The sequence below is a fragment of the Alligator mississippiensis genome, chromosome 8 (genome assembly GCF_030867095.1).
Source record: "Alligator mississippiensis isolate rAllMis1 chromosome 8, rAllMis1, whole genome shotgun sequence".
NCBI lineage: Eukaryota > Metazoa > Chordata > Crocodylia > Alligatoridae > Alligator > Alligator mississippiensis.
Genome location: NC_081831.1, coordinates 82,013,950 through 82,024,963, shown reverse-complemented (window position 1 = coordinate 82,024,963; position 11,014 = coordinate 82,013,950). Strand labels below are relative to the sequence as shown.

The 11,014-nt window shown below is 53.5% G+C and overlaps 1 protein-coding gene across 1 annotated transcript; it reads left to right on the top strand.

The window, feature by feature from the left end:
* The first annotated feature begins 1,622 nt into the window (after nt 1-1,622).
* LOC102565668 (protein FAM162B) lies at nt 1,623-5,929 on the top strand. The gene is made up of 4 exons (XM_006265533.4): nt 1,623-2,062; nt 2,957-3,062; nt 4,203-4,311; nt 5,001-5,929. The coding sequence occupies exons 1-4, from the start codon at nt 1,882-1,884 to the stop codon at nt 5,091-5,093; spliced, it is 489 nt and encodes a 162-aa protein (XP_006265595.1). The 5' UTR covers nt 1,623-1,881; the 3' UTR covers nt 5,094-5,929.
* Nucleotides 5,930-11,014: the final 5,085 nt, after the last annotated feature.

Genomic DNA, 11,014 nt, shown 5'->3' with positions numbered 1-11,014 from the left:
AAAGAGCATCCTTGCCAACATGGCAATCTGCGTCCTATCACCCTCCGCCCGTCCCCCCGCCCCTGCCCAATACAGCTTTGATTGTCTTTGGCAACGTGACGTTTGATAGCATTAAATGGTTCTTAACATTTTCCCTTTGGCAAAAGTCTCTTCCCTTTTGAATGAGGATTTTCTTCCTGGATGTAAATCAGCTTTAGAGCCTCCTAAGTATCAACAGAGTAAATAACCCAATGCTCCAGATAGGAAATGCATTTTGCATTTTCATTTCCTGAGCCGTTAACATCATGCAAAATCCAGGAGAGAAAACATCAAGTCGGGAGAACGATACTGTTTGTATTGCATTTTGTGCGTATAACTTAATAGTATAACTCAATCATGTATGACTTGAGAGCTGGTAGGATGGACATCGGCGGGACTTTTCCGGCGTCGTGGGGTTTGATTTCGGAAGAGACCAAACAAATCCTTTCCAGGTTAGAGCCACGTCAAACTGACCCTTCCACTTGCTGCCAAATAGTACATAAAGCAATGTTTTAGCAAAATTAATTTTAGTCCTCGCAGGCTTTTCCTGCTTTGCTGACTTCCAATCTTAAAAGTGCTGCTCTGCTCTGAAATGCGATTATCTCAAATGGAAACTCTTCCTCGTGAGACCAGCTGCCCTTCTGCACCCAGCGTCTTTACACTCCGGCTCTTTGACTTTGACATAAATGAGTAAATTATATTTTCGTCCTCTTAGCCCTGCCGAGCCAGTGAGCGAGGATGGAGGCTGCGGGCATCTACCCTCGGATGCAATGAATAGACTTGTTTCCAAGTTGTAATTCATGGGTCAGTCGGCGATCAGGCGAGAGCTGCCTGCAGCATTTCCAGGGGGACACTTTTTCAGCTGGAAAATGCAGATTCTTGCAGAACAGTTTGGTTCTGATGCCTGTCCTGAGTCCAGCCAAGGGTCTCTCTCACAGACCCCTGTTTGCTGGCTCTTGAAATACCCATCCCGCCGGGGATAACGGGAGCCAGGGCCGCGGGGCGCAGCTGTGCTAGAGGAGATCTGAACTTTGGGGTGCGTCATGAGATGCAAAGCACATAAATCAGGAGGCAGAAATAACCCGCTGCCTCCGTGCTTCCCTTCGAGAGTGCCCTGGGAAAGCTCAGGCTGGGATAAATCTGCGCTGCAGCCCTGCCTGGTTAATCGTTTGCTTTGGTTATTGTACCTGGGCAGCGCTGAGCAATGTGACTGCCACCCGGGTTCGGTACCAGGAATACATCACAACAGGCTTTCTCCCCCAGCCGATGCCAGCAACGCAGAATACCCCTGTGCTTTTAGGGGAAGCTGGTTTAACTCGATTACTTTTTCATGTAACGTGTGGTCAGCTGTGGACGGTTGCGAATGGCTCCTGCAGACTGGCCTTGTTGTGTTTTAACTCCTCTTTTGCAGGGGGAGAAGTTTTTTGGGTGCCGTTGCTGCTACCCCGATTGCTGCTCTTGGTCGGTGGATTTGGTGTGCTGCTCTTCGGGGTATTGCTCGCTTCAGGGGGGCTCGGGGCAGACTCAGAGAAACATTGCACCTTTGCAATGCTGGCAGCTCCGTGACGTTGCAGACCCCGACCCGCAGCCCATCTCAGTGGACGCAGGCAATCGCAGTTTGGCCGTTGCCCTCGTTATGCAGAGGTGTGTCTCCTGGCAGACCCGGGGAAGAGACTTAACGAGTCACCGTGACTCAGGAAAGCCGAGGGTGGTGCGAGCACACGGCCACGAGATGATAAGGTGAAGCAGCACGGCTGTGTAAATACCCTCGGAGGATCACACGCGTTTCCTGCAGGAACATTGGGTCCACGGTGCCTGGTCGCTGAAGCAGGGCAGAGGCTGGCGCGTGGATGGTACAGCGCCATGCACGCCATGCTGGGAAGGGCTCTGGGTGGCAAGGCTCTTGTCACCGGCCTGCGGAGGACGAGCACGGTCCGGGACTGTCCACGCATCAAGGAGGCGCCGAGGGCACCCCAGACAAGAAGACCATTTTGTGACATTGCAAAGGATGGGAAGGGCGCTCCCCTCCAGACCGCTGCTCCAGGTGGGTGGGCGCGTTGTCATCCACACTTCGCTGTGCGAGGACGGGGAAGAGGGTTGCCAAAAAACAACCCCTTTCCCTTCGGCTCCATCCAGGGCAAGACTGAGCTAGTGGGATCGGGGCCTTGCAGCCGAGCAGGGCACGTAGAAGGGAGGCCTTGCTGCTCAGAAACAGGAATAACACCAGCAAAGGGGGGAAACTGAGGCAGCAGCTGTGCCGGGTGGGGGAGACCGTCTGTGTCTGGCACATCTGAGCTTGTCCCGGTTCTGCCAGATCAAACGGTTGCAAATTGCTCTAACGGAGGCTGCCGCCGAGCCAGGGAAAGCAACAGGCAAGGCAACGAGGGGAACGACTTGGGCTGCGTTTGGGCCCCTGAGCCCCGAGCGGGAGCGGGGGGACGGCCCCACCTCATGCATACTGCATGGCCGTCCTGGTGGCAGCCTCTCTCTGGGAGTGCAGGCAGAAGTGACCATTATTGCCCGATCTGGCCACAGAAAGCAGTTTACAGCTGTGACCAAACACAAGTGCACAGCTGCAGACAGCTTCAAGAATGGCTGATCGGATGCCAAGCAGACTCCTCGTTGCGCGAGGGCTCAGATGAAGTTGTTTCAGGACAGAGCATTTTCTGTAACATCTGTCTGCGCTGCCTGTGCCCCCCCTCCACTTTGGCAGTGGTTTGGCAGACCTGGGGGTGTAGACCCGCTGTGCTGTGCACACGGATGCCACGTGGGGTTAATGTCTCACACCCGTGGACCTTATTTATTAGCAAGCAGGCTTGCAGATGAGGGTGAGTTTCCTGGAGAATAAGAAATGCCTCTCCAAGCTTTCGGGACGATGCTTTCCCCCCCTCCTTGCGCTAGCGCAGCTCGGCTCACGGCTCTCGTTGCATCCCCCAAGGTCACAACGCCTTGAGAAACGAACAGCAGCCTACAGGACTCGAGAAAAAGTCCCTGATATGGGCAGGGCGGTTTGAGAAAGAGGAGGACATCCCAGAGTTCGTGTCGTAAGTAGGCCTGTTTTCTGGTGACGTTAAAAATCTCCGTACCTGATGTATCCAAAAAAGCTCAGCTTTCAACTTTTCTCTCCCCATCAGCTGCAAAAATGCATCCGAATGGTGCGTGCTCTTGTTCGAATGCTCCCACCGGGCTGTGTGACAGTGAACAAAATGTGTGGGTACGCCGCCATTCACCACGTCCCAAAATAATCCAGATCCATTTGGAAACTTTAGCTATTTATTTCTTTATTTTTTGCCAGCTCTGGAGAGTACATTGGATTCGGTTGCTTTTGAAAGGAAGACCACACTTGGTTATACACAGGCTACAGGAAATTGTCTCTCAATAAGCAGCCCATTTAGGAGAAAATAGAAGGATTTGGTACCTGCCCTTGGAATAATCCAGGCAGGGCTTGAGCCACCCTCTTGTATTCATGGCATCATAAAATCATAGAAAATATGGGTTGAAGAGAGCTCAGGAATCACATCCAGTCTGACTCCCTGCTCCAAGCAGGACCAGCCCCAACTGCATCATCCCAGACAAGGCTTTGTCTACCCAGGTCTTCAACACCTCCAAGGATGGAGACTGCACCACCTCTCTGGGGGCATGTCTATACGGTGTGCCTAAACTTAATGCTGCATTTGCCTAATGTGCTTTAAGGTGATTTAGGTGTGCATCTACACATGCATGTGCTAAGGCGCATTAACATGGTGTGCAGACCGACTTGGAACTCAAGTTAGTCCCAAGTCAATTGACATATACAGTGTTAATGCTTGTCTGCATGTGCGTTAAGGCATTTTAGCTATTCATGCCTAAATTTGAGACCAGGTCTCAAATTTAGGCACAAATAGCCTAAAATTGCCATTTTAAGGTGCATTAAGGGTGTGCACGTGAAGACCTGCATCCTGCATCTGCCTTAAAAATGGCTAATGCACCTAAATCAGCATGTGTAGACACCACACCTAGGTAACCTGTTCCAGGGTTTTAGTGAGAGAGTCTTTCCTAATATCCAACCTCAACTTTCCTTTCTGCAATGTGAGCCCATTGCTCCTTGTCCTGTCATCTGCCCTCACTGAGAACAGTCCAGCTCCCTGCCCCTGCCAAAATCATTGCTCCAGCTCACGCCATTGCACGACTCTGCTCTGCTGCAGGTCTGAGGCCATCAAAGCATCCCAGGACACAGTGAGGATAAGGGCGTCGTACGTCCTGATGGCACTGATGCTGCTGTTCAGCTTGGCCCTGGCCATCTCTGGCAAACTTGTAAGTGTTCCTCTCCCTTCCTGGGCAAGGCAGTCGATCACACCCAGCACCCGGGGCGGGCACGCTCGTGTCCTCCTCCGTGCGCTGCTGAGACGGTTTTGAGCACGCAGGGGTCACGCTGCATTCAGGGTCGGCGGCTCCTGACCTCACTTGCTCTGTTGCAAGTTTCTTGTCGCGGGACGCTTCCACGCCCAGGCCTCGCTGCACGGTTTCCCTTTGGATTGACTTGGCCGTAGCCCATCGCGGTGCCACTAGCACCCGCGGTTTTGCCTCTAGCTCCGTGATGGCCTGTTCAAAGGGGAAAAAGGGTTGACTCCCCTTGACCGGGATTGATTGGGTCAGGCTTGGGTGGGATCCAGTTGGCCCTTTTCTTTTCCTTTGCTGCTTCATTTGGCCCCTTCTCAGCCAGCCCTAGACCCCCAGGGAACGACCTGAGCAATGGTGGGATGATGGTGCTGGAGCCAGCCAAAAACAGCTTGGCAGGGGCTTTGCTTGTGGGCTCAGCACCGACCCCCACCGCCTGCCCTTGGCTGGAGGCTCCGGTGAGGCCTGGGGATGCATTTCCACTCACATCTTTCCCCGGGCAATATCCAAAGGGCACCAAGAGGAGCAGAGAGAGGCAGAAGGGGGGTGCCCTTGGCCGGGGAAACGCTCTGGCGCAGGTGGCCTTTCACCTTGTGTTTTCCCAGGCTGCCAAAAAGGATGCCACGCTGGTGAGGAAGGCCAGGTGGAAGGAGGAAGCAGAGAGAGACCAGGAGGCGGCGGTGGCCAAGGCCGAGTGACCCAGAGCGGACGGACAGGACCGGGGCACTTTGAGCTCTCAGGAGCTTCGTGGCCATAACTCTGCCAGGGCGAAGATTTCACTGCTTCCCAACGACTTGTTTCGGGATCCCAAAACGCGAGTGGCAACACCCGGGATCTCTGTGCCGGCAGCTTCCCTCCGGGCTTTTCGACTGCTCCCTTTGAGAGGCCCAGGAATCAACCCGTTCTCTTCTAAGCCAAACAGCAGGGGAAGGATGATGTGGCATTAGGGCAGCCTGGGGGCGGTCAGATCTTTGCTCTGCCACTGACTCTCTAGGTGGCCACAGTCACGTCACTTAATGATGTGTCAAGCCCCATGTCTGACCTCCAGCCTGCGTGACCACATCCCCACGGGCGGCTGAGCCCAGACCGTCGCCCCAGCTGTCGCGGCACAGAGACTTGACCACCTCCGCCCCTGCTAAAGACCTCCAGGCAGACACCCTGGAAGGACCAGCAGAGACACGGCCGCCGTGGACGGCTTGGCACCCCCACCGCCGTGCAATAACCTTTGTCTCCGGGTACCTGCACTTTATGCACAGAGTCATCACCATGGCAGCGTCGCTTGTCCTGTGGCGCTGTGGCTTTGCTCTCGTTATCATTATTGTTTTTAAATTCCGGTCGTTATCTCCCGGTTCCCACACGAGCTCCGTCGGCTGCGATTCTGAGCCAGCGATGAACTGCCGCTGCATTGTTTTTGCTAAAATTGTATTATTAGTGGGGTTTTTATTTATTTTTTTTAAATCCTCATAGTTCATGAATTCATCATCAAACAGCTGCTTGGCTACATGGAAAATAAATGCATCTTCTCACAGCTTCATTTAAAGTGTCGCCCAATTCTCCCCGATGCTGTTTAACAGATGGCAGCAGGTCCTAATGAAATATCCAACGTTACGTTTCGGGAAAGCGATTCAACTTTCGGGCCTGATGACGCACCCGTTCCCTGCCTGTTGGGCGATGACCTAAAAAGCTGGGCATCCTTCCTCGTCTTTTGGGCTTCAAGAGACTTCTTCGTGGCCGGAGGCGGACAGGAGGATGGAAGGCACAAAAATATGTCTAGCTTAGACATACACACGCGTGCATTTCCCGTGCAACTGCCTGGCACGCGAGTGCTTGGCCCTGGGGATTGCACCGGGGATGAGTTTTGCTCCCACTCTGTGCAAGCGTGGGGCTGGCATCAATTAACGCTGCGTGACGGCAGAGGCTTCCCATTCACTTTAAGGTGTCATAGGGCTGGGCCTCCTGTGCACTTAGTATTGGTAGCCCCCCCAAAAAGAGCCCCACAACAAGTGTTGTTATCCCCTGTAATGGGGTTAGGCCTTGCAGTGCAAAGCAGCTATGGGCTGGGGAAGCTGGGAGCAGGACAGGCAAGGGCCACGGGGATTTGGTAGCTCCACGTCCTGCAGGGAAGCTTCCTAGGGCTGCAGTGGCTTTTCCATTGAGCCCCTCCGTGCTGGGGGACCAGGTCTATGGGGAGGAGGTGAGGGGCTGCAGACGTGGGTGGCAGGGCTGGGAGGTGGGCTGTGCACATGCAGCAGCTTGCCCTGCTCCCGGGGATGCACGTGTCTCCATCCCCTCCACAGGCCTTCAACCCCTGTGATGCTACTCGGGCTCTGGGTGCAACACAAGAACGGAGAGCAATACCCCCAGATGACAGAAATACCCCCAGGTGATAGAAATACCCCCAGGTGAGTGAGCAAAATGAAGCCACTGCTCCTCACACCCGCATCTCCTCCCCTCGCTCTCTACCCGAGTCACCGCGCAGCCTTGGGACTGAGCTGATAGCAAAGCATCCTGAAGAGACAGGCCTCACTGTCTGGGGCAGGAAACTCCTGTGTTACACCTGTCAGTGGAAAAGAGAAAAAGCCGTGAGGATTCCCATCAGGTCCCCAATTATAACAACCCATTAGCTTGGGTTTCCATTATAACAACCCATCAGATTGGGTCGCTTGGGGGGACTTGTGAAGTGCAAGTATTGCACCGGGTAAATCACCTGCAAGGGCTGTTTACAGGATCATGCATTTGAATAGGTAACGATGGCAAATGCTGGAGGTAAGTGATGGGGGGGGTGATGTAAAAGCCACGGGAACAGGAGCGCGGGCTGTCTCCCTCGCATGGGCGTCTCGCGGTAGTAACCGCAGATGCCACAAGAGGATGTTGCAGTGCTGGCTTTGCTCAGACACCCTCAGTCAGGAACTTCTGCATCTTCAAAGAGGTTTCATCCTGTGTTTGCAAAGCCCTTTGAAATCCCTTAATGAAACGCCTCTCATTACTGCGGTATCCTGTACATATAACAAGCTGGCCTGTACCACCCTCGGGTTTTCTCTCCGTTGCTAATATGACCCTTTCCAGGGGTAGAGTTGTCACTGCGGTGTTATCCGGTGGTCGACACTTCCCCGCCTGTGTCACCAGCCCGGTCGGGGGGCCGCAGGAGGAGCGCGGCCTTGCACCTGGAGCAAAGCAGTGGAGCCGAGAGGGTCTGGTTGCACGCCAGCATCCTGCGAGACGCTGAGTGCATCCCTTAGTCTCTCTGTCTGAGGTTTCCCCTTGGTACAAGAAGAAAAATCTTTCCCTGCTTTTTGCATGGGCTTTTTGCAGCTTAGCATGCTCCTTTGCCTGCAGAGAGAGGCACTGCAAATATGCAGCCTTTAATAACAAGCATGGGAGAGGCTTTTCCAAAGGGCCTGGCATGGGTCTAATGCCGTGCTCGCTGAAGCCAGTGGTTGGAGTCTCCCTGGCATCGGCGAGAGCAGATTTAGGACAATCCCAGAGTATCTGACAAGCCCCCTCGGCCCCCAGCTGCCAGGGGCTTACTGTCCAAGTGGGGCTCGCTTGTCCGGGAGCTTGCTGTGTCCCTCGCAGCTGCAGGTGTGCTGAGCTAGACCTGCACCTGGAAGTGTGCAGCTCAGGGCTGGGAGCACGGGGGACATTCGGGCATTCCTGCTCCGTGCTGTCCTCATGGCCGAGGCCGAGCTCAGGGGCTGTGCATCACCACCTGCGATGCACAGCCTGATCTCCCCTGTTTTTGGGCACCTCCTGGCACCTATGCTAGCGACGTGTCGATACCCCCGCCTTTCCGTCTGACCCTCTGCACGCAGGTTTTCCCCAGATCCTAGATCTTTCCCCAGGATCCAAGATGAGCTGTGCAATCTCATGCCTCAAATCCTCCCCGGTCCCCCCCGCGGTCAGCTGTACAGATGTGCAGCCCGCCAGGAGTGGCTTTGCACATCTGGGCTGAATCAGGCTGGCTTCTACTCCCAGCCATGGGGTCTGGTTATGACTCTGCCGGCAAAGCTGACAGCGCTTTTGCACAGGTCGGTGCCTATCTGTTGTGATTGCCTCTCACCTGCCTGGCTCCTCAGCATGATTTGGGGGTGCGGGACGGCACCCACATCTGAACCTTTGAGCAATGCATGCTTTGACAATCAAGCCTTTTAATCAGCAGGGAATGCAAGCAGGAAGCAAACGGCCGATGACCATCGCTACAGCGCATTGCTATGCGCATGGATCTCAGCTTAGTGCGACAACGCTGCGTCCCTCTCAGTCGCACGAGAGGAGCCCACCTGGAGGTTCCTAAATACCTTTCTCCGGTCCTTATTCCCCAATTCTGCTTCCACCTGGAGGTTCCTCAATACCTTTGTAAGTCTAGGCCTAGCTCGGCCCTTGCTGCCGCAGAAGCAAGACTAAGCAATCCCTGAACTGGGGAATAAGGAGCATTCGTTCATTCATTCATTAGGCGATCGATGTCCTAGGGTCGCTGGAGGGCAGTTTCCTGGAGAGGGCAGCTTAATGCACACGGACTCCTGATGCTCTGCTGCACCGTCCCCTAAGTTCATCAAATCGGGGTTAAGCTATGCCTCGTGTCTGGATTCAACCAGCTAACAGGGTCCCTGATCCCTATGGGAATAGTTTGTTGCCTTGCTTTCGGTGGGAGGTGGATATTCAGGCCCGGGATGCTAAATCGGGGTGCTCTGCTCATGCCCGCCCCAGAGACAGGCTCGTGGTCCCACTGACGTGGACTATACATTTTCTAGGGCAGGGATTGTCTCTAGGGTCAGCGTGTGCAGAGCCTGTCGCGAGTCGGGTGCTGGTCCAGACCCGTGGCTCAGGGATGCTGCAGAAGAAATACGAACAACGAAAGAGCTCCCACACCCAGCCTCGTTCAGCGTGCGCCAGAGTCGGACCCGGTAGCAGACCAGGATTTACCGACCGTAACATTGCAGCATGTCACTCAGCTAGAGCAGGAGTAATTGGGAGACTTTCCAGGTGATCAAGTGGAAGGCGGAAAGGGCCCGTTGCACGAGTCATTTGCTCAATGCGATCACGGGCCAGGGTTTGTATTTCTAGTCCCACGGTGCATGTCAATGCCTACATAACTCATCGCGGGGCACGGCGACTTGAAGTCATCGCTCTGCATAGCTCATAACTCTCTGTTTGCTCTTCTATCATTGTCTACAAATTGTCCGGCAACACATTTTATAATGCCAGGGATCTAATCCGCGCCGAGGACATTCTGTGAAGGCTGTCAAGACATCATAACTCAGCGCTGCTCCAAAGAAAATGAAACCACCAAATACTATTTAAAATTATATTAAGGGACTCACACAAGGCTTCAAAGCAAGGAAATGCAATGCCCCGCTATTGCACTACAGGGCACGCCGCGCGAGCGAGCCTCCAGCGGGGATGTTACACGCTGGAGTGACAAAGCCAAGCAGGCTGAGTGAAAGACGGGCTAAACTGGGCTCCTGATGCAATCTGAAAATCCCGCTTAGCAATTTTATATTTTACAGTTGTTAACTTGAAATTAAGAAATGCACAGAAGTGTGAGCGCTGCCCAGGTGCGCATTGCCGACATGGTCCAGGACATTGCGATGGGCCTGCGAGCATCCGTCTCTGTGACGAGCAGCGCCTTTGCAAGCTGCTAGTGTCGAGACCCTTTATGAAACGTTTCCTAGCCTCTCCGTGCCCTTGTTTGACTGGAGGAAAGAAAGAGCATGATCTCGTTTAAACTGAAATCAGAGGATGTCCTTACGGTGCTGCAACCCTTTAAAGCAGTAGTGCTTGAGCTTTTTTCAACTTCATGCACCCCTTGTTAGACTCAAGGTCCTCCTTGGCAAATGCCAGCTTTTGGTTCTCACTTGGTTTTTGGCTACAGAAAAGTTACTAGAGCAATTCTCCTGTTGCAAAGAGCTCAGGAAGCCCAAGTCAGGACAGGATCATTTCAACTCTCTGGGTTTCTACTGGACATCTCAGGGTTTATCTTATGGCTCATGTGTAAATGTTTGCACATCCAATGCTGCTAATACTGTGCAGGAATGCAAAACTCTAGTACTCTGGTTTAGAGATGATGATACCTTTTATTAGAGCAACTAAGAAATTGCAAAAAAAATGATCTTTCTTTGCAAGCTTCGGGCACACGCGCCCTTCTTCAGGCTGGGGATGAAATTTAAGATGGTGAAAGTCCCCTTAAATAGAAAATAAACTTAATTTTAAGCTGAAGGTGGATGCATGCTCCTCTGGGTCCATGAGATAACGAGCTCACCACTAATACTGCGTGGCACTCCCCTTCCCCCTGAAAAGCCCTGGCACCCTGGCTGACAATCACTGCTGGAAAAGCATCACAGTCAGACGAACTTTGCAACCAGACAGAAGAAAATAAAACCAAACCAGGCCACAAATGAAGCTCCCCAACTTGGAGGAAACTCTTACAAGCCAATGAGCTTGTCACACAGGTCCCAAAGAGATATCACCCTGGACTGGGCAGGTTTGGTACAGAGGTACTCTGCAGCAGATGGGTTTATTTCCCCAAGGCACTGCTGCTTTGGGGCCCACGGCAGTGTCTCATGCACCCTTCATGTACCCACAGACTGCTGCCGCGTCCCACTGGGAACGGGGGGCACTGGTG